Here is a 23480-nt window from a genome sequence, read left to right as displayed (position 1 = left end):
CTCTGACAGATTTCCTCTGCATAGGATGGATCAACCTTTATTTTTACAACAAAAAGTTCAAATTTTGTGTTCAGCTGTCTCTTTGTGTTTCCAGGTTCACCATCTGCCACAAGACTGAGGTGATCAAGAACAACCTAAACCCTGTTTGGCAGCCATTTACCATCCCTGTCCGAGCCCTGTGTAATGGAGACTATGACAGGTGAGCGACAGCACACAGGTCAGAGGTTAGATGTTGTTATGATCAATCACTCCATATGGAGAGTTTGGATTTATCTACTGGCAGCTGATGCATGACCTAAATGCTCGTCCTGTTGGTTGTAAGCCGTTTGAAACACTTCTTTGCATAAATATATGCTTCATATTGCATTCAGGAAGACTGATGGCTGTAGATGTGACTTAAGAAACTACACTGGATTAGCATGATTTCCAAAAAGGGAGGAAATAAAACATACAATATAATAAAATGTACACTTACATTAGAAATTTGCATCGATGCTTATGATAAGGTTGAGAGCCATTGTAAAAACTTAATATACTTTATATACTTTGACTTTAGCCATTGCTGATTTTATTTACCTCAGCTGCAGAAGGTACCAGGCCTTTATTTGAAGCAGGCTTATATTAGAGACAAGCCTTTATTTTTTATTTTCTCTGTTTGATGAGTATATTTGGTCATAATTTAGTATTATGATATTTTTATTTTTCTGATCTGCTCCCATTTGATCTGCGCATTCTCAGACAAAATTCATACTTTTACACATGGTCAAAATAATGTAGACACCTCTGTAGTGACTTTCAACAAAACATATACACACATTTATACACACATATAAATTTAATTGTATAACTTAACTCAGCCATCCATTTATTACAGTTCTGTAAACACATGCTCACTGTAATGTTCCACTACAAGTAGAGTGCTAACATTAACCGGTTTATTAAACCACTCTAAATAATTAAGTATATTATTATTATAATATTTAGATGTGTTGCAATGTCTCACAAAAAATAAAATGTAGGCATGGTACGTACAGAATTTTGGCTGCCGGCCCTGCTACGCACCTTAATATTCCGATTATGAATGGCCAATTGGTGATACGTCGTTTTGAATGATGCGGTAACACTTCCTATGAAGCCTCTCTCTATAATGCATTATAATCACATTTATAATGTGTTATAATCTGCTCATAGTGCTATATAAGTATAATTGTAAAAGTGTGACTGTATTTCACTGTAGAGGATTCAAACAGCGGGACGTCCAACCGTCTGCCGCTAAAGCTATGAGCTAAAAGACACAAACTAGCACTGGTCACTAAACCTGTTTGAGTCGTGACTCACTCAGATCGTTCTCCTGACTCTTTAAATTAACTCATGAGTCGCGAGTCTCTAGTATCATTAACTCGGATCAGTTGAGTCCTACTACAATTCAATCTAAAATGATAACAGCGCCACAGATCCGCTGCGTCACGCATGAATGAAATAATAAAATAGTAAATGCAGTAATAGAAATATGTGCAAAATTAAGACAAATTAATGATGTTCTACATAACCGGCTGCAGCGGTCTTGCTTAATACTGGACTCATTTAAGAAATGGTAGGTCCCATGAGTTAGATACACTTAGATACAAAAACATGGGAATTTTTTGGGGTATGACAAAAGTGAAGTAAAGCCAAGTAAAAACATGTAATGATGGACGTACTGAATATGCCAAGATGAGGTTGGACTCGGTGCTGGTCAGAATAATGCCAGCAGTCGGCTGTGCTCTCAGTCTCAGGCCAGTGCTGGTGTTATTGAGACCATTATGGAGGCAATACAGCAGCAATCTCACATATATTTAATAAACCATTAATCAAAGCTATGAATTGAACTTCATCCTAATCTAAACCTTATCCAGTTTTTTTAACCAAAAACCCAAATCCTGTTTTTAAACCAGGGCCTTGTAGAGGAGATGAGCAGCCACAGTAAACTCCCATGGTTTCAAATTCAGACTTCAGATTGATTCTAATAATGAAGTACCGTAATGCAAACACACAAACACATATTTTTTCTTCTCAAAACTGGCCTCTTACATTCATTTCATCACATAACTATTTATTTTTGTAGTGCAACGGCAAAATTTACACATAAGACCCTACAAAAATAATGGCGAACTAACGGCTCATCAAACATTATTATTGTTGTACAATAACCACCACACTGTCTGGGCCTTAAAGTAAAAACCAATAAATATTCAGTGTCATAGATGTTTTTCTTTTACTCATTACCATGAAACAGTGATTGTATCTCAACAAGTGATGTGTGTCACAGCCAGATGTATCATAAAAACACATCAATGAGCCACAGTGTTGCACTTAATCACCATGAACACACTGTAGTTTATTTTCACTTAATCCCACACACACCATCCCACTGCCACAAATAGTCACTAGAGCACCAGATGTGGATTAATCCACCACTGAAAATAGTCCCCAACAAATGCACTATTCCCCCTTTTTGTTTGATAAAAACTTTCTTTCTCTTTTAAATGAAACATTTGTGAGTCATCTTTAAAGATTTACATCTTCAGTAGGACACAATGGGCTTGAGGTTGAGTGCCACAGACAGGGCAGCTGAAGACAGACAGTATTGAGGTATGAACAAACACATCGTTGGTTTTGGTCTCTTCATGGCATTTGTTGACAATAAAAAAATGATAACGTGAAAAACAAGAACTTTATTTTTTAAGTTTAAGAGAGGAAATTAAAAAAAGATACCAAGTATGACATTTTGGGTTTACAGCTAGTATTGCAGCATAACTAAGAGCTGGTCCAAGGCAAACCTGAGCCAGCCTCCAAAGGATTGGTGGATGAATCCGACAACTATGAAGAGAAGCAGAGCTAAGGCTTTCAGCTGAACATTGAGGTTTCCAAACCAGGCTGTAATGCAGTAACGCAGGATGCTCTCAACTACGGCATGGTAGAAGAGGAGCAACAATTTCTCGTTGACGCCGAAGACCCTCAGCCTGCGAAGAAAGTGTAGCCGCTGTTTGACCCTAGTGCATAAATTTTGTACCAGGACGCTGTATGTCAGTTTGTTGTCAATGTGTATGCCAAGGTAGTTCTAAGAGTTAATATGGGCTATGGTGTGGTCATGGATAACCATAACTCACCAGTGAGTGGTCTCCGAAAGATTTGGGGTCAAATACCATCTCCTCTGTTTTATGGACATTGAGGATGAGGAAATGTTTGTTGCAAGTTCTAGATCTCAGTTTTGTACACAGCTGTATCTGATGAGTCAGACAAGAACCAGGGTGGTTGTATCATCAGAAACGTTATGTAATTGTTAGCGGTGCTGCATGTACATTCATTAGTGTACAGGGTGAACAGGACTGGTGAACTGACGCACCCCTGGGGGGCGCCGGTGTTGATGGTCAAGGGTTCAGAATGGGTCCTGTTCACCCTGAGCTGCTGGGTACGGTTGGTGAGGAATGAGTGGTACCTCGCAGTGATGAAGAGGTTGACATTCATCAGCTGGAGTGTATTCAGTAAAACAGGAGGCTGTAGTGTGTTAAAGGCTGAACTGAAGTCTACCAACAACAGTCTAGCATAGGCCCTAGGATTCTCCAGGTGTTTACTCACTAGGTGCACTATACTGTTGATAACATCATCAGTGCTTCTCTGGTGGGCAGAGGTGGAAAAAGTACTAAAATATTGTACTCAAGTAAAAATACCAATACTTTGATGAAATATTACTCAAGTACAAGTGGATTTACCTATCTGAAAAATTAATCAAGTAAAAGTAATAAGTAGTTCATTTAAAATGTACTTTAAGTAAAAGTTACTTAGTTACATTAAAGGAGAATTCTGGCCAATTTTTACGTTAATCTTGATGGCTATAGCTACGCGAATACTTTCGATAGAAAAAAGCCCGACCTGAATCAGTGCAGGCAACACGGAGTAGCTGCAGCTATGTACTACAAGCGTCCCCTGAGCTAAAACGGCAGTTGTCGGGGCAAGTTTTAGAGTGCCTTTGTGCCTCTTAACAGACACAAAATGCAATAAATATGTCTGTGCCACATGAACAGGGCCCTTACGTGTCAACAAGATGTGTTTTCAACTCAGACATTGTTTAAATTCACCTACCCTGGTCCCTGTCTCGATCCTGCCGGTAGCTAGCTTGCCTTGCTAGCTGATAGCCGATAGCCGTTAGCTGCTAGCTGCCGTCCGGTGAGTGTATTCAGACAGGCTTCTGTGATAATCATCCCAATAACAATCCACGGAGCGGTGGTGGTGTGGCTATGTCCTCCAGAGGACAGGTCATGTCACGTCTTGAAGTTTATTCCCCCCTAAAAAAAAAACCAGTAGTGCGGTAGTAGCTGCTAGCAGCTAAGCTTCAGTAACGCTATTACTGTGCAAGCCACAGACATCGTTTATCCCGTTTCCATGTAGTTACATAGTCACTGATATGGTCATAACCACTACAGTGCTCAATTACCTATTTTTGAGGGGGAAATAATCTACATTTTTTGCTGCGAAGGCACGATCTGTCCTATGCAGGACATCCACCAGACCACCGGGCGCTCAGGGGATTTTTGTCGGCTGCAGGAGGGGGACGAAGGCTGCTTGCCTGGCTAAGGGAACTAGCTACCACACAGATCGACACTGACAAGCCTCCTACTCACCAACACCAGATTGATCACACACAAAATATCAGGCTCACAGATGCATGGACCCACAAATACACAACTCAGGTACGTTGAATGCCAAAAGTTTATTAAAACAGTCAGAATAAACTTACTGGCAACAGTGTCCAAAACGGCAGGCAAAAGGGAGAATCCAAAATACAGTCAGTGGTCAAAATCCAAGGGAAAATCAGGTAAATAACTCAGGACACAAGGAAAAACCCTCGAAGGCTGTACACAGGGGAAGCAGACAATCTCACACTGGGGTAAGAGGAAGACTGAACTTAAATACACAAAACAGAGAAGACAATGAGACACAGGTGCAAAACATTAGGGCGGGGATAGGTAATCACTAACGGTGGGAAAAGGAAACAACAGGAAGTAAAACTAAGACAACACAAGGAAAACAAGGAATCTTAAAATAAAACAGGAAATGTGAAAACAACCTGAAAAAATGAGAATCTACAACAAAACAACTTGACATAGGAGCGGAACGTGACACAAAATGGATGAGCTATTATACACACGGAACTGCTGCGTGATGATTTTTTACAAAAGCCTGGCTGAACACATTTATCACGGAGGGTAGATAGCAGCTAACAGCTAACAGCTAACAGCTAGCAGCTAGCAGCTAACAGGCCAAGCTACCCACCAGCAAGATCAAGACAGCGTAGGTGAATTTAAACAATGTCTGAGTTGAAAACGCACCTTGTTGACACGTAAGGGCCCTGTTCATGTGGCACAGACATATTAATTGCATTTTGTGTCTGTTAAGAGGCACAAAGGCACTCTACAACTTGCCCTGACAACTGCCGTTTTAGCTCAAGGGACGCTTGTAGTATGTAGCTGCAGCTACTCCGTGTTGCCTGCACTGATTTGGGTCGGGGTTTTTTCTATCGAAAGTACTCGCGTAGCTATAGCGATCAAGATTAACGTAAAAATTAGCTGGAATTCTCCTTTAAAACAAACTGTAAAACGGGGCGGGGGGGATCGCTCCCATGTAGTGAAAATAGGACACGGGGTCATAAATCCAAAACTATTTTGTTTTTAATTAAAGAAAAATCTATACAAATGTATAAACATCTATACAAATGTATACACCCACAGCAGCTAGCTTCTACACACCTAAGTAGCCCGTATGAGCTAATTAGATGTATGTGAATTAACTTAGCCAGTGTCCTACACACGTTGTCCTACGGGTTGCTAGTGCTAGACAAAAATTAGCAATGCCATGAATCATGTTGTTTTGCTAATTGGCAATTTGCTATTAGTCATAGATGTGGAGTTATTGAATGCTGCCAGTTCAGTCACCTTTGGCAGGCACATCTGGCATTGCATGATGATACTATTGGCCCTCTTGAATTTAAATGAAAATGTCTTTCAAATGTGGCCAAGGATTTTCGTTGTTTTGGGCAGCAGAATTCAATGTTTCAGCTAGCATTTCTACTGAAACAGTCTGTAAACCGTTGTCACTCGCCAGAACCACCTCCATCTCGTTCTTAATCTCCTACAGAAAGACTTGGCGCCTGGTAGGCAGCCTAAATGCTGATCATTCGTCACTGTAGTGATTCCAGGCGTGATTTTTTTTCTTCCTTTCGGTTTTCGTTAGTCTAAGTTTTTTTTTTTACTCAGTAGGCCTATACAATACATACAAGTACAAGTACAAAATACACAACAAAACTACTCAATACAGTAATGTGAGTAAATGTATTTCGTTACTTTCCACCTCTGCTAGTGGGTGTATGCGAACTGGAAAGGATCTAGCTGTTGGCCTACATCCAGCTGTAGTTTGCTCACCATGAGCTTCTCCATACATTTCATCACAACAGAGGCTAGAATAGGTCTAAAATCGTTATTCTCCTGTGGACAAGGTTTCTCAGGGACAGGTGTGATGATTGCCTTTTCAGAATCAGAAAGGAGTTTATTGCCACAGTAGTTACCCTATGTGGAATTTGCCTTGGTGATTGGTGCATACATACAAACAAACATATTAAACATTAATTAGAATAAACAATACATACAGAAACAGGAAAGAAACAGAGACAAATATATACAAAATAGCTGTTTAATTAAGCACTGTGTGCAATGGACAGATGTATAGTCCAGGATGGAGGTTAGTAAAGTATAGTGACTGCGTGGGGTTGAGTGTCAGTGGGGGTCCGGGGCCTTGGTGCTAAGGCAGACTGCAGAGGGGAATAGACTGTTTTTATGGCGTGAGGTTTTGGTCCTAATGGACCCTAACCTTCTACCAGAGGGGATGGGTTCAGACCAGGGCATGAAGTTAACTTTTTTGACCACCAGCCACTGTGGCAGGTGGATTTTTAAATCCACCTGCCACAGGGACTTTTTACCAGCCAGTTTTTTTTTTTTTTTTTGCCTCATAAAGGTGAAAAATAGGAATTGCTATGTCTCTATGATCCTACTCTGTCCTTTTGATGGTAGCCTACTCGTGGACATTGCGCCGTCATCACGTGCTGTAGTAGGGGGGTCCGCCTTGATAATCCTGCATAGGGGTTCGTTACGCCACTGCATATAAGAGATGAGATGAGTGACAAAATCAGGAGTAGCCTACGCGCACCACAACAACAAAAACACTGAATGCGCACCATAACACATGAGTTGTTGCAAAAAAGTTGCAATTTTTTTTGTATAGTTCTTAAATATAAAAAAATAACTAGAACTGCAAGCAGTTATGAATGGGGTCCAAGCCTCCCCGGCGCCAGTCCCCCCTGGCGCGAGTCGCCCCTGACGACGCTAAGAGCCCACGGAAGCAGAGCCCGCGAAAGGAGAACCCAAAGCACGATGGCGGCGAGGCAAATGCGAGGTACAAAGTCTGTAGTGAAATGCAATTGCAAATTTCCTCTTCATTGCGTAAAAGGCCAAAACACTCCTACCTGAATTATAGCGCCCCCTAAAGGGCGATCATCACCAAATCTGGTGGAGAGCCACAGAGTGGCATGTCGAACAATAATCTCAAGTTTTGTGATGATAGCATTTACTGCAGCAGAGATATTTCCATTGCAAATTATTCCCATTTAAATGCATTGACTTATTTGCCAAAAGGCCTCTACGTTCATTATAGCGCCCCCTAACGGCTGATTTTCACCAAATTTGGTAGGGAGGCTCCGAGTGGGATGTCGAACAACAGTACCGAGGTTTGCTCCGATACCTATTGATTTGGCCGGGATATGCTAACGTTCGTGTTTTGTGGCTAGCTACGAAAATTTGTTTGCTTGTAAATTGCGAATGATGTAACGTAGCCAAATTATTTTGATAACTTTAGGTCAGGTCCATATGGAGATGCCACCTACCAAGTTTCGTGCCAATAGCTCGCACGGCCTAGGAGGAGATAGAAAAAGTTTGTTTTGCGCATTGCGCGATATTGCGAAAAAACTTCTTAGCGCAAATGGGCAAGGCCTATGTTGTCAGACTCAGATGGAATCAAGGAACACGTGGATATAAGGGTTTCTAATCTGCAATGTAGACTGTGGGAGTTAGCACATTAGACATCATTATAGCACTACCTAGTGGTCCATGTGTGTAATTTTTGGTAGGTAAGGTCCATGAACCATTGTCCATCTACACTGTAAATTTTAAGTTGCTCACATTAGTGTAGTGGTGAATCCAAACCTGGGTCCCATAGGCCATGCCCACTTTGACGAATCAGTACCCAACTGTAGGCGTGGCCTCAGGAGTGGGCCGAGATGGTACACTCAAAATTTTGTAAAAATCGGATGAGCCGTTCATGAGATATAAACCTTTTGTACTTGTAGCGCCCCCTAGTGGCCAATTTTTGTAAACTGGGTATTAGAGGGTCATGACAAACAAGAATCTAAAGATTCGCAATGATACCATTTATTTTGGCCGAGATATGGCAACGTTTGTTAAAAATAAAAAAATAAAAAGGAAACTTGTTTTGGGGAGAATAATAATTATTACTATTAATTAATTACTCTGGGCTGAGATTTCCTAGTAACCTTACCAAAAAGGCTCAGGATGCTGCAAATGTTGGTATAATATGAAAACGGCTGGTGGATTTAAGACAAAAGATAATAATTTATTGAATTAATCAAATATGAACATATCTGTCATTGTCAGTGGCTTGTTGATCTTTACATTGTTAGTTAATTTCCTATCCTGGCCTGGGACACACATTCATACGGTTTGATAAAGTACTTATTGTACTTTAACTTATCATTGCACTTACAATAACGACCGTAGCTGTCCTCAATTTAGGTCATCCTGTACATCTCATCTGCGTTTTTTCCTGCATCCACCGTGTGTGATTGTATGTGTTTGTGTGTGTGCGCGTCAGTCGCGGGGGAATGGAGCAACAGCCCCGCCCGCTGCAGACAGCCGACAGGATTGAAAGTTGTTATAGCGTACATTGATGTTAAAATGTATACAGTTAGGCAGGACGGTCTGAAATGTTTTGCACAGTCTGTACGTTTTGTTGGTAAATGTGAGATGTTCGAGTCACACACATCTCATCTTCATAACAGAAACAAGGAAATGAATTTGTCCCGTTCTCACTCCCGCTTGGTCAGTGGCTGCACGCAGGGATGCTGGGATTGTGTGAGTAATGAAAATGCGATAGGGGGCCCCAGCTGTCAATCAATGTCTTCCAGTGATGCGGGCCCCTGATTGGACCGGGCCCAGCAACCGTGCTTACCGATAGTTACGCGTCTGAATCACTCAATTCTCATTGGCTATCCGCCAACGTGGCAGGTAGATTGACAGTGTTACCCGCCAATTGCAAAATACACCCGCATTTGGCAGGTGGTCTGGTGTTAATTCCATGCCCTGGTTCAGACTGTTTGTGTCCAGGGTGCGAGGGATCAGCTACAACCTTTCCTGTCCTGCTGCAGCTTTCCCATACAGTGCACAAAACGGCAAACTCTGCTGTACATTCACTTGGAATCTTCGCTAATAAACTTAAACTCTCCTCTGCTCAGACCGATCGCTCTGCATTCACCGTCACCCAGTCTCCTGTTTCCATCACTGCTGTAGCTCCGTAGCTAGAGCCGAGAAAAACCTGTGCCTACTGCAGAGTCCTTTGTTGCGGGAGTAAATGCCGATTGTAACATTTCCCACTCCAGAAAAAAGCCAGATGTTAGTGAGTGTATGTGGATTTTTTTGCCAGTGGCAAAGGGTTATACGATGTTCTGTGTATACTGTACTTAATGAACACTTGATGGGAGAGTAGGAGGCATTGGCTTTAATAGTCATTTAATATTCTGTTATTGTTATGGTTTTGGTGTTTTGTCTTGTCTTATTGTAGTCTGTTTTCCTGTCATTTTGGTAGCCTGGTTTTCTGTCATGTCTTGTTTCCTTCTGTTTGTGTGATTTTCGATCTTGTCTTGTTTTATGTTCTGTTTCCTGTTTTATTTTGATAGTCTGTTCTCTGTCTTGTCTTTACTTGTTTTACTTTCTGTGTTTTCCCGCCCTTGTGATTGCCCTAATGTGTTTCACCTGTTTCCCAGCCTTGTGTCACCTCTCTTGTGTTTCCTCGTTACCCTGTGTATTTAGTCTTTGTCTTCCCCTTGTCCTGTGTCAGATCATTTTGTGTCCTGTCGTGGTGTTCCGTGTAAGTCTGTGCATTTTCGTCTCCTGTCTGTATTCCTTTGTGATAGCTCCTGTCCGTGTTTTTGCTCCAGTCTCTGAGTGTTGTGTTAGTCTTCCCTGCGGTCTCTGTGCTCAGTTTTGTTATTTAGCTCTGTTTTCCCTTTTTGCATTTTGGACTTCCTCAATTTATGCTCCTTATGTTGTTTCCTGCATTTTCACTATTTTTGTATTCCTGTTGGTTTTGTATCCTGGATTTTTGTGTTGGTATTAAATCTTCACATCTAAACTATCCTTGGTTTTCTGCCTCTGCATTTTGGGTCCGCATTTTCTCCAGCCACACATAACAGAATGATCTGACCACAATGGACCCAGCAGAGTCATTCAAGGAAGAACTTTGTGACCTAACATGTAGGCTTATCTGCACTGTTGGGAAGTGGAGATTTGCTCAAGGTTGGGAGGCTAAGGAGGCAGTTCTTCGTTCTGCTCGCTGGAGAGTTTCCACTCGACCCTGGCTCAGGAGCTCCCTGCCGGAGTGGATTCAGGACTTCTTGGAGACTCCTAGCCGTGAGCCATCACCCCAACATGCTAGCAGGCCATCTTCTTCCAAGCCTGCTAGGAGTCAGCTACCCCTGCTGCCAGTTGGCATCCAGCCTGCAACATGGTCAGTGAGTTTTCCAGAGCTGACCAGTGTTACCAGTGTTTCTGAGCTGCCCAGTGTCCCAGCATTGCCCAGTGTCTCCGAGTTGACCAGTGTCCCAGCACTGCCCAGTGTCTCTGAGTTGACCAGTGTCCCAGCACTGCCCAGTGTCCCAGCACTGCCCAGTGTCCCCGAGCCTTCTAGTGTCCCCGAGCCTTCTAGTGTCCCCGAGCCTTCTAGTGTCCCCGAGCTTTCTAGCGTCCCCGAGCTGGCTAGCAGCCTTCCAGAATCCCGGCTGGCTAGCAGCCTTCCAGAATCCCGGCTGGCTAGCAGCCTTCCAGAATCCCGGCTGGCTAGCAGCTTCTCAGAATCCCGGCTGGCTAGCAGCCTCTCCGAATCCCGGCTGGCTAGCAGCCTCTCCGAACCCTGGCTGGCTAGTAGCCTCTTAGATCCCCAGCTGGCTAGCAGCATCCCTGGTTCCCGGCTGGCTAGCAGCCTCACAGATCCCTGGCTGGCTAGCAGCCTTTTAGATCCCCGGCTGGCTAGCAGCATCCCTGGTTCCCGGCTGGCTAGCAGCCTCACAGATCCCTGGCTGGCTAGCAGCTCCCTAGATCCCTGGCTGGTTAGCAGCCCTCCAGAACCTCGGCTGGCTAGCGGCCTCCTTGATCCTCGGCTGGCTAGCGGCCCCCCTGGACCACACGGCTTACGTGCAGCCGCCCTGAACCGCCGCTGACGTGCAGTTGCCCTGAACCGCCGCTGACGTGCAGTTGCCCTGAACCGCCGCTGACGTGCATTGCCCTGAACTGCCGCTGACGTGTAGCCGCCCAGAACCGGCGCTGACATGCAGCTGGCCAGAACCGCAGCTGACGTGCAGCCGCCCTGAACCGCCGCTGACTTCCAGCCGCCCAGAGTCTCAGCTGACTTGCAGCCGCCCAGATTCTCAGCTGCTCTTCAAGAGTCTTCCAGTCGTCCAGAGTCCACGTCGACTGACCTCCCAGAGTCCACGTCGACTGACCTCCCAGAGTCCACGTCGACTGACCTCCCAGAGTCTTCGATGACTGACCTCCCAGAGTCTACGTCGACCGCTCTCCCAGAGTGTTCACTTACGGGCAAGCCAGTGACTATGCTGGTCTCCGGCGCCCCAGAGACTGCCCCTGAGGCTTTGTCGGTCTCCGGCGCCCCACAGACCTCCCCAGTGACTACCCCTGAGGCTTTGCCGGTCCCCGGCGCCCCTGAGACTGTCCCTGAAAATGCCCTTGAGACCGCCCCAGTGATTTTGCCCTTGTCCTGTCCCCAGAGACCTTGCCTTTGTTTTCGGTCAGACCCACTCCTGCCCCTCGTGTCCTGTCGGCGGTCAGACCTACTCCTGCCCCTCGTGCCCTGTCGGCACCCCTGTCGATCTCTGTTCCCGTTGCCTGTTTGGCGGATTCCAGACCAGCTGATCTGCCGCCTGGCCTCAGACCAGCTGATCTGCCGCCTGGCCTCAGCCCAGCTGACCTGTCGCCTGTCTTCAGCCCAGCTGACCCATCGCCTGTCTTCAGCCCAGCTGACCCATCGCCTGTCTTCAGCCCAGCTGACCCGTCGCCTGTCTTCAGCCCTGCTGACTCGTCGCCTGTCTTCAGCCCAGCTGACTCGTCGCTTGTCTTCTGCCCAGCTGCCCCTTCTCCCTTCAGAGGGGTTTCGCCTTTGCCTCTGGCCTTCAGAGGGGATTCGCCTTCGCTGCCGGCCTTCTGAAGGGATTTGCCTTCGCCGCCGGCCTTCAGAAGGGATTCGCCTTCGCAGACAGCCTCCAGAGGGGTTTCGCCTGAGGGGCTCTACCTTCGCCCACCTGTTTGGCTGCCTGAAAGGCTTCGCCTTCACCGCCAGCCTTCAGAAGGGATTTGTCTTCGCCACCGGCCTTCAGAAGGGATTTGCCTTCGCCACCGGCCTTCAGAAGGGATTTGCCTTCGCCGCCGGCCTTCAGAAGACAGCCTCCAGAGGGGTTTCGTCTTCACGGACGTCCTTCAGAGGGGTTTCGCCTCAGAGTCCTCGACGTCCTGCTCGGCCGCCTGAGGGGCTCTACCTTCGCCGACCTGTTCGGCCAACGGAAAGGCTTCGCCTTCGCCGCCTCAGAGTCCTCGACGTCCTGCTTGGCCACCTGAGGGGCTCTACCTTCACCCACCTGTTTGGCCGCCTGAAAGGCTTTGCCTTCGCCGCCAGCCTTCAGAAGGGATTTGCCTTCGCCACCGGCCTTCAGAAGGGATTCGCCTTCGACGCCGGCCTCAGAGTCCTCGACGTCCTGCTTGGCCACCTGAGGGGATCTACCTTTGCCCACCTGTTCAGCCACCTGAGGGTCTTCGCCGTCCTGCTCGACCTCCTGAAGGTCGTCAATGGCCTGTTCGGCCACCCAAGGGGTTCCGTCTTCGCTGCTGTCCGCAGCCCTGGACCCCAGGACTAGCTGGCCGCAGCACCTTGGTGACCGGGCCCTCTGTCCTCAGTTCCCTAGGACCCACTATCCTCAATTTCCCTTGCCCCATGTGACTCTTGTGCCTTCCCTCGCCCCTCCGGGGTTGATTTATTTAGTTTTTTGGGTCGGTGTTTTATGTTCTGTTTCCTGTTTTATTTTGATAGTCTGTTCTCTGTCTTGTCTTTTCTTACTTTGTGTTTTCCCACCCTTGTGATTGCCCTAATGTGTTTCACCTGTTTCCCAGCCTTGTGTCACCTGTCTTGTTTCCTCGTTACTCTGTGTATTTAGTCTTTGTCTTCCCCTTGTCCTGTGTCAGATCATTTTGTGTCCTGTCGTGGTGTTCCGTGTAAGTCTTCATTTTCGTCTCCTGTCTGTATTCCTTTGTGATAGCTCCTGTCCGTGTTTTTGCTCCAGTCTCTGAGTTTTGTGTTAGTCTTCCCTGCGTACTCTGTGCTCAGTTTTGTTATTTAGCTCCGTTTTCCCTTTTTGCATTTTGGACGTTTATGTTGTTTCCTGCGTTTTCACTATTTTTGTATTCCTGTTGGTAAATCTTCACATCTAAACTATCCTCAGTTTTCTGCCTCTGCATTTTGGGTCCGCATTTTCTCCAACCACATATAACAGTTATGCTATTGGCATATGACAAAGAGCATTCCGAATATTATCAGTGTCCGCTGTGGAGCACAAGAGTGAGCGACTTATGCATACCACTCAGGGTTATATATGGAAAATAAGAGTCGTAAAAGTCGTCATTGTATTTAAGGATCTGTACTAAATATATTTGTATATTCCTTTAAAATCTTTTATAAACTGAACTGACATGGTTGAATATGAATCATGCAATGGGAATCCTTTACATGATAGTGGTTTGTGGTTTTTAAAATGTGAAATATCCTTTGATATGAAGGTCAAGAAAAGCTTACTTCCTAACCATTTTTGCAAAACTGTTGAGCTCTCTCTTTTCTCCCTCTGACGTTTCTCTATCTCACCCCCACACTCTTCCTCCTCTCCCTGGTTCTCACCTCTGTCTTTCTCACCTCCACCCCCTCATCTCACCTCACTTCAGGACGGTCAAGGTGGACGTATTCGACTGGGACAGAGATGGGAGGTAAGTTCTCGCACTCCCTATCTCTCTTTTGTGCTTTTGTTACAGGCCTCAAGCATGAGTAACCTGTTAACAGATAAATATGCCCTGTTTTGATTCAGGAAAAGAAGAGACAGGATACATTAGTTGTGTTTGTTCAGCAGTGTCCTCTGTCTTTATTAACAGGATTTATAACCTTCTTTCTCGTTTCTTTTTCTCTCATTTTAACAAACTTCACATCTTTTTCATATTAAACTTCTTATTCACTTATTTCACAAATTTGCCATTCACATTGCAACACAAAATGATCATATTTTTAACCACTGGAATAACATAGTATATTCTATGAACTTACAAATCTGTTTTTAAGTCACACAGTACTGAATATTACCAACATTGTTGTAATCTTTATGTATTCTATGACATTTACTAGCTGTAGTTAAGCATATTAACTTGCTTCTCCTTTCACCCTGCATAACACATTTATCAAACCTTAATAAACAATACATTTTTACAAATACACACTTATATTATCAATGTCAAGGAGTTGCAGTAGAAATAAATAAATAAGTACGACATTACGGCCGCTATCTTGTGACTTCGTTTACATACCGGAGCTAGGAAAACTCTGCTAGTGTACAGAAATTACAAGTTTCTAACCCAAATAAAACACACATTTTCTGCCTCAAACTTTCTCAGATAATGTTCCAAATGGTTTTATAGTGCTTCGAAACATATTTTGGTGTAGTAACACACACTTACTAACCTGTTTTGATTCAGGAAAAGGAGAGACAGGATACATTAGTTGTGTTCGTTCAGCAGGCTGTCCTCTGTCTGAGGGACGGAAGCCTTGGCCGTTGTTACAACTAGCGCTCACCTAACGATACTCACCCTTGTGGCGTTAGTGCATAATTACACTTTCACAGAAAAAATACATATAATCAGATTTCAAACATAACAATTTGTGACCATACATTTGTGGGTGTCACACTTTTTTTTTTTCTTCGTTTTTTCAGCTCCAGATTGAATCCCTCAAATGTCACACCTTGTTCTGTCTGACCCGAGGTGGTCTTATTATTAGGTAGTAGAACTGATGGAGGACACCCTGGGTAATAAATCAAAAACAAGGTGCATGTGAGTGGACAGGAGGTCAGGGTTTATGAGCACTGAACGCAGTACCGAGCTTCTCTTTCTCACTGACAGTGGGCTGCTCTAGGGGCTCACTGGAAACCTAATGTGTGGTTTTCAGGCTGTCTGGCCGTGTTACTGCTTTCCATTCATTTCTGTTAGGATTCACTTGAAGTTCTTGTGGTAATTTTTTATAAATCCCCAGTCCCAGATTTCCAAATCGCTATCCTGTAATCTGCAAGACACGAGGAATGTAAAGGTTAATGGCTGTTGTGCAGTGTTCCAGCAAAGTCCATCGGTCTGACGCAGTCATCAGTATTTCATGTAATTTGCTTTATCAGGGTTTGACAGGCAATTTGGTTTTGTCTTCCAGTGCATCATGGCAAGGAACATTTATTTTGACTACAAGCCATTTAAACTCCTGTGTAATCATTCTGCAAGGGAGTGTGCTGTCATTCAAACAGAGAGAATTAAACCTAGTATCTGGATGCAACTATCCCAATAAAGTGCTACATATAGACTATCTGAAATCAGGAGTACACAAGTGTTGGGAAATTGGATAGTACAGATTCAATTATTAGCAATTTATCAAAGATGTTTTATCAATATAAAAAAAGAAGAATGTGTATTAATAACTTTATCAAATTGACAAACAATCAAAACAATAACTAAACTGTGAAAACAGTCTCATGGGTGGTGTTCTCTTTGAAAATACAGATCTTAATTTGATTAATTTATCTTATATTTGAAAAGAAGAAAGAAGGGTGAAATTCGAGCACTGAACTGTTCAACCATCTGTTACTACAACATATACACCAATAATCACAAACAACGACTCTTTATAAGTATAATAGAATTTATTTAACTTCCAAATTATTGTCAATCGTTCTTCAATCAATAAACCTATTTGCTTGTTACAAGCGTCAGCTAAATCATCATCAGCTAAATTATGTAATTTAATGTAATGTATGTTCATGTGGACTGGTGAGCATGTATGTTTTACTGTCAAAACAAAAATTCAATGCAGACTCTAGTCTACATTCTGTCTTCTGACGTGTAGGTTAAAATGAGTCCTGTCTCTCATTCTTATGAGCTACAGAAATTGGAAATGCACTGCCAAGACTATACGCCAGATGTACCTGTGAAGATTGCACAACAGTGGTAGTAGTAGATTTAGGGATTTACTCAGTGAGGTCCAAGAAAACCAGGTCAGCTGGAATCCTTTCAAGGCTCGAGTTTGTTGACCGAAGAGCTTACTTCTCTACCGATATTTCGCATTAAATCTATAGCTACTCGCACATGGGTTATGTCTTCTGTGACACCTGACAGTCTGAGGCACGCAAGGTGTTTTTGAGGAGCAGAATGGAAAATAACAGTAAATAGGGTATCCTGACAAGGTTTCACTACCGAAGCTTGAGGTAGTTTGATTACTGTTGGGGAAAAGCTTTAGAAGTGCATGCCGACGGAGTGAAGTGTGGCACACAACAGCTATCCCAATGGCTTAACTGGTTTGCGTCTTCATCCTCTTGGGGGAGAGGGCTCATTCCCCCTTTTCAGGTGCAGAGGCTGCTCCTCTTCTTGGTAGTGGTAGTGAGGACGGCATGTTGAGTTGGCTGAACATGTGATTCAGAAGCAGAACCATAGTTGTCATGGCTGTGCAGTTGGGTGCTGAGAGGCATTCAACCCACATGGTGAGAGTGCCCGTGACGATGAGCAGGTACTGGTTACCTTGCAAAATTTTGGTAACTGGTCCGATCCAGTTTACCTGGATGTGGGGCCATAAGAGTATGACCTCCTATTCCTGGAATACAGAGAAGGCACCTGCTCCAACCACCTTGAGGAGAGTCTGCAGGGACTCTGACGGAAGGCCGTGGTTTTATTGTGCAAAAGATGGAGGCGGGTCAGGTGGGCGCAAGCTATGGTGCAAGTCTGGCCTGACGGCAGTTTTCTTAGGCCAAAGTGGTATGGGCACGTCTGTGCGAGTCAGAGCCTTTGGTCATGGCCAATGGAGGAAGTCCCCTAGGCTCATGAATAATGGAAACTTGTCTATCTAGGGCTGGCAGACTGCCTGCAGGATCAAGTGGCTTCAGGGTGTTGACCTGAGCCTAACTTGTTCACGGTGGCAGTCAGTGAGTGGGCCCGGTCTCAGGTGGTTGTGACCAGTGCCCAAGGCTTCTGTGTCACGGACAAAGATGTGAATAGGATGCACAAGAGTCATCCTCTGGGGAGTGATATCGACCAAAGCAGGTTTTGTGATGGGCCCCTTATCTTGCAGGTAGCTGGGGATGCTAACACTGCAGGGTACGGCTAGTATTGGTGTACTGAGGGGGAGCATTGCCCTAATGACTTCTGTAGAAGTGTTATCCTGGAGACACAGTCTAGCAGGGCTAGGGTGCTCACACCCCCTTTTGCCACTGCTGAGGTATCTGTACTTTGGCCATTGCCCTTGTGGACAGGATCTTCCAAAGACGTCCGGGGAGGGGTTTGTGAGACGCTAGGCATGGTGGTTTCAGGGAGCACTCTAGTTCCCTTCCATGGTCTAGTTCTGCTGATGAGGAATCAATGTCAGGTCCCTTTGGGGAGTCTGACAGTTCTGGTGGACACAAACCTTGTTCTTGGGATAGACATGTGCTGTCCGAGTCATCGGAAGCTACATGGTCTCTCAGGTCGACAAGGCGATGAGGAAGATCGCCTTCTCCCCTTTGTGGGGGAGGAGTCCACGCGAAGTGTGGCTTTGAGCTACACAATGTGTCCAGTTCGGTGGTGGATGAAAGTGTGGATCCACTTTTACCACACAGGGTTTGGAAGTAATCTCCCTCTTTACAGGGTGGAGATCTGGTTGCTTTAGGAAGCAAGTTGTTGCAACTAGAAATTAGCTAGGGTGTTTCGTTGAAGGGTGGATTACCTGTGTCCAGCAAGCAGGACGATAGAGGCGCTTGATAACTCTCAAGTGTGGCCAGATCTGACACCTCACTACTGGAGTTCACCAGTGTGGAGCCAAGTAGATTCATCCAGGTCGGTTGGACTCCCTTTGGGGGTGGGGATGAAATCTGATCAAAGTGGGATGGCAAGCTTTGTGGTGCCTACCATTTGTCAGTGGATGGAACCATGATTCTACTTGTGTTTCTCTGATGTTGCAAGAGACCCTTTGGACAGGGGAGTGGTGATCCCTCCTCCAAGGGGAAGGAGAAGAAAGGGAGTGGTCTCTCCTCCGAGGGGGAGGAGATGAAGAAGAACAGTCTCTTCTCTGGGAAGGTGAAGAAGAGTGGTTTCTCCACTGAGGTGGCGGAGAAGAGGGACGGTCTCTTTGACTGGGAGGAGACCGAGGAGGAGGAGAAAGGGAGTGGTCTCTCCTCCAAGGGGGAGGAGAGTAGAACTCTATTCTTTGCTCAGCACGCCGGAGCTGTGCACAAAGAGCTTCACGGCTCTCCTCTAGTCGAAAGATCTCATCATGATTGTCTTGGACTCTCTGTCTAAGTCCAACCGTTTTGTGCCGCTCAGCTTCAATACTGCAATTGGAGAACTGCTCGTTGCAGATGGGCTTTCCACTGATAGATGAGCAATAATTGCCCAAGCACGTCTTCGATGGAACCTTTGCAAGACGGCTGGGTAAGCTATTAGCTCCTGGAGCATCTTGTCGCAGGTGCTACCTTTATAACCATTAAGATTATTCCTATCATCTAAGGAGTCTAGAATGAGACCAGCGACCACATCCTTCAGGACTGTGTCGGTTGGCTCATTGGGAGCTTTTGCTTCCAGTCTCAGGTAATCATAGCTACTCATTTTACCTTTTAGTAAAAAGATTGCCCCCAGTGGCTAAATTCCCTTTTTTTGACAAAGGAAAGCTGTGAAAAGGTTGATGCGAGCACACAGGTGAAAGGCTTTAACCTGTGGTTCCTTAGTTTAAGTGTTGACTGCTAATTATGCTAATTACTAAAACCTTATCCTGTCAGGATGTCACAGAGGTCACACAGCTCTGGTGAGTAATAGCTGTGTTGCTGTTAGCTGTCAGGGTGTTAGTCAGGGATTTCAAGACCAAGTAGGATGCCAAAATTGTTGGACAATCTGTTTTACCCATCTGAGATGTTTTTTTTTTTGTAGATGTTTGAAACAGGACAGGAGGTCCAGAATCACATTCAATGTAGTAAAAAGATGCTCCATGGTAAACAAAACGGATCCGTATCACTCGTCAGTGATAACGGAAAAGCTGGTCTTTCTTCAAAAGTCAGTGAAGAACTAGTTCAGTCGACTTGAGAAGAAAAGCGTTGTCCACGTTGTCCAATCTCTCTTCTGCAGGGATAAAACACTGATGCACAGTGCCCAAAACTTGAAAAGTACCTATGCACAGAATTATTTGTACATTAATACAATAGTGTTGTGAATACAAACATTATGAAGTGTAATGTTTTCTATTTTGAAATATTGCTTAAAAAATTGTCAGTGATGTATGTAGCCTATAGGCCTACAGTAGTATAACGGATCGCCCCTACGGTTTAGCATGCATGTGAACCGATTACTTGCAAATCTAACCATCATAGTGTGAAATACAGTTTTGCCGCTGTTACTTGAACAGGGCTCAGCAGAGAGACGGAGCGGGACAACGTCTCTGCAGCTTGTTCAGGGAGTCAGGGCAGTTCTGCTAAAGCACTCGAAACTAACATACAGCTCGCATCAGGTGTTAAAACAAACTGTACCAAAACACGGGGGAAAGTATTTAACACTACTAGATGGCAGCGCAGCCCGCGGCGCAGACAGACAGCAGTCTGTGCTCCAGCGGAAGGAGAGTTCTGCGTCCGTCAGCAGCGGCTTCTTGCTTTGCTGCCGCCCCCTGGGCAGCATGGTCACCAGATATGTCGGGTAGAGTCTGACTCTGCAAATGGAGATACCATTAGAGGTATACAGGAGGGTCCAGATCCAGTCAAATCAACGCCAGCTGCATGTGTATATACAGTAGTGGCTGTGGAGAGAGCCTGGCTGCTGAAAATTACCTTTTGGCGCTCGTGATATTCCTTTGGCGCTGGCTAAAACTTTTTTGGGGGGGTCAAAACTTTCTCTATGCAGGAAAAACCCTGACTTCACCAATGGAGCCCACTTGATACTATACACTGCTCCTTTAATATTATGTTTTCCTTTTATATACCCGTATTAAATACCACAAATTTTGATTTGTTTTCCCTCTTTTGTTCCTCCTTTGTTGTTTGTGACTGTAAAGCACATAGGAAACTGGGAATCATTTTGCGAATTTACTGTAACTGTCTCCATCTCTCTTTTCTCTCTGTCCGTGTGAAATCAACCTTTCTTCCAGTCATGACTTCATCGGAGAGTTCACCACCAGCTACAGAGAACTGTCCAGAGGACAAAGCCAGTTCAATGTCTATGAGGTGAAATACAAGAATAACAAGGAATCCAAGACTTTCTCAAAAACTTTACTATGTAAAGGATAACAGAGATGGAACTTGGAACAACATTATTAATTTCTTGACAGTGTTATATATTTCAGCAACACAACACGACGAAGCAGAGGAATGAGGAACGATAGTCACATTGCAGGACGTTGCGATGTTAACGCTACACCTTTTTTGCTGCTTGATAGAAAAGTAAACTTCACCATTCCCCTTTTACATGATTGTTACCGGTCGAGCATTCCCCTCTAAGACAGGTAGCCATGTGGTCAACGTGTGTATGTGACGTAACGTTAGTCAGACGGGGTTTGTTATGGGAAGTGAGGTTCTCCATGTGTAGAAAAGTACCGTAAGTTGCAGCTGCCGCGGACACAGTGATGCACATGCTCCTCCATGGGTAGTGAACCTACAGTAGTCAGTGTTTTATGTTTGCTGCAAAGACTAAACAAATCACCTGATTAACGCAACATTATCACATCGTCTCCCGGCCATTTTTCACCGCAGAGTTGCCAGAAAGCTGCTACCAGCCAGGCTAAATCTAATATAGTTAGCCTAAAGAAACAAGGGGTCTGTCCCAACTAACGTTACGATACGGAGCCGCGAAGCTGGAAACGTAACACTAATCTACAACAGAAGTCTGTGTCTGATATAACCTAATTTACACGGATGTAAGTGTTCTTGGATACACAGTTTGTTGCTAGTGTGCAGTCTTGTATAAAGTACTTGAAAGCAATACTTGAGTAAAAGTACAAGTATCTTACCAGAAAATAACTTTGGTAGAAGTTCAAGTCACTTTTTAGAACATTACTTGAGTAAAAGTCTTAAAGTATATGATATTTACTATACTTAAGTATCAAAAGTCATTTTCTGATATTAAATATACTTAAGTATATATATATATATATATATATATATATATATGTGTATGTATGTATGTATGTATATGTATGCATATTAAAAACTTGTAATTATGGCCAAAGGTGTGTAACGTTATCTTCATCACCACTGTCGTCGGGGGGTCATCATCTGTTATGTGTTGTCTTTTACCATGGGAGCAGAGCCTGCAGCAGGTGCTTCCATGACGCTATCAGTTATTATTCCTTCCTATTCCTCTTCTTCTTTAGTTTTGGCCTATGTTTTTTGTTTTGTTTTGTTTTGTTTTTTGTTTGCTTAGCTACAAACAGGCATCACTTCAACAACTGGAATGGCGCGTGTATTAACTTGCAATCTAGAAGCAATGATTCACCAAACCTTTTTTCCAGTGTAACACATTTCTTCTGATTTTATTTTGTAGTAACGAGTAACTAAAATGTTCAGGGGAAATGTAGTGGAGTAAAAGTATACATTTTATTTAGGAAATGTACAGAACCATGAAAAATCTACTTAAGTACAGTAACGAAGTATTTGTACTTTGTTACATTACAACACTGCTAGTGCATGACATGCAGGTCTGCATGCACAGCCAACCACCAATCACAATCAATGTTGATCAATTTATCAAACAACCAAAGCCAGCCCCGCTAGTCAACCACAACCTGAAATTTAGAGGAAGCAACATGCATGCATTATTAATATCATATACTTTAGCCTGGATTGATAGTATTATATGAATACATTGGTGTCATGTGAGTCAACCAGTGTATTTTACCTCATTTTCCTCTCCAAAATCACTTCAGAAGAGTAGTCACAGCTACTTGCTTTGGTGTAAAGTATTAAAGTTAAACAAAGAATGGTTTACATAAGAAAAGTTCATTATTTTTGTTTCTATGTAAATGCACGCCCCTAAAAAATCACCCCAGTAGTTGAGAATTATTTACTATTTCCAAATAGAGCTATTTATGTCATCTTGTACTGCCCTCATCTGACAACTATATATTATTGACATGAATGACTGCACATTTTTACTCAGACAGAAACTAATTTCTTTCCTTTCTTGTGGTCAAGGTTTTAAATCCTAAAAAGAAAGGCAAGAAGAAGAAATACATCAATTCAGGGACGGTAAGACCTGTCAGAGTGGTTCCATCAGCAGCCATGACATGTCAGAGCAGTAAACAGATGGTGTCTGATCTATTTTTCTCTGTGTCCTCTGCTCTCTTCCCGTTTTCCCTTTCATTCCCTCTCCGTCTTCAAGGTGACCCTGCTGTCTTTCAAAGTGGAGTCAGAATACACGTTTGTTGACTTCATCAGAGGAGGGTAAGAGCTCCCTCTCTCATGTTTCATCAGTGTTTATGGAAAGCCATTAAATGACTCTACCAGAGTTTTTGCATGTTTTAAGGCCTGGTCACACCAGACAGTGGAACTCAAACTTAAAGGAGAACTCCGGGCAATTTTTACGTTAATCTTGATCGCTATAAGTATGTGAGTACTGTCGATAGCAAAAAAAAACGAGCCGAATTGGTGCTAGCTAACTGGAGCTGCTGCAGCTAATGCCGAGAGCTCCCACTTAGCTAGAACGGCAGTTTTGGGGGCATATCATAAAGAGTGCCTTTGTGCCTCTTAACAGACACAAAATGCTATTAAAATGTCTGTGCAACATGAACAGGGCCCTTACATGACA

General features: G+C 44.1%; 1 protein-coding gene across 1 annotated transcript in view; it reads left to right on the top strand.

Annotated features, from left to right (window-relative positions):
- LOC116059772 (copine-9-like) overlaps window positions 1-23480 on the top strand; it is a 310601-nt gene that overhangs the window by 201509 nt on the left and 85612 nt on the right. Inside the window, exons 9-13 of the mRNA XM_031313026.2 lie at window positions 95-199; window positions 14376-14417; window positions 20827-20902; window positions 22868-22921; window positions 23055-23116. Of these exons, the coding sequence (XP_031168886.1) occupies window positions 95-199; window positions 14376-14417; window positions 20827-20902; window positions 22868-22921; window positions 23055-23116 (339 nt within the window). The remainder of the gene's footprint in view (window positions 1-94; window positions 200-14375; window positions 14418-20826; window positions 20903-22867; window positions 22922-23054; window positions 23117-23480) is intronic.

The sequence above is a fragment of the Sander lucioperca genome, chromosome 6 (genome assembly GCF_008315115.2).
Source record: "Sander lucioperca isolate FBNREF2018 chromosome 6, SLUC_FBN_1.2, whole genome shotgun sequence".
In the NCBI taxonomy this organism is placed as follows: Eukaryota; Metazoa; Chordata; class Actinopteri; order Perciformes; family Percidae; genus Sander; species Sander lucioperca.
This window is presented reverse-complemented; position numbering and strand designations above follow the sequence as displayed.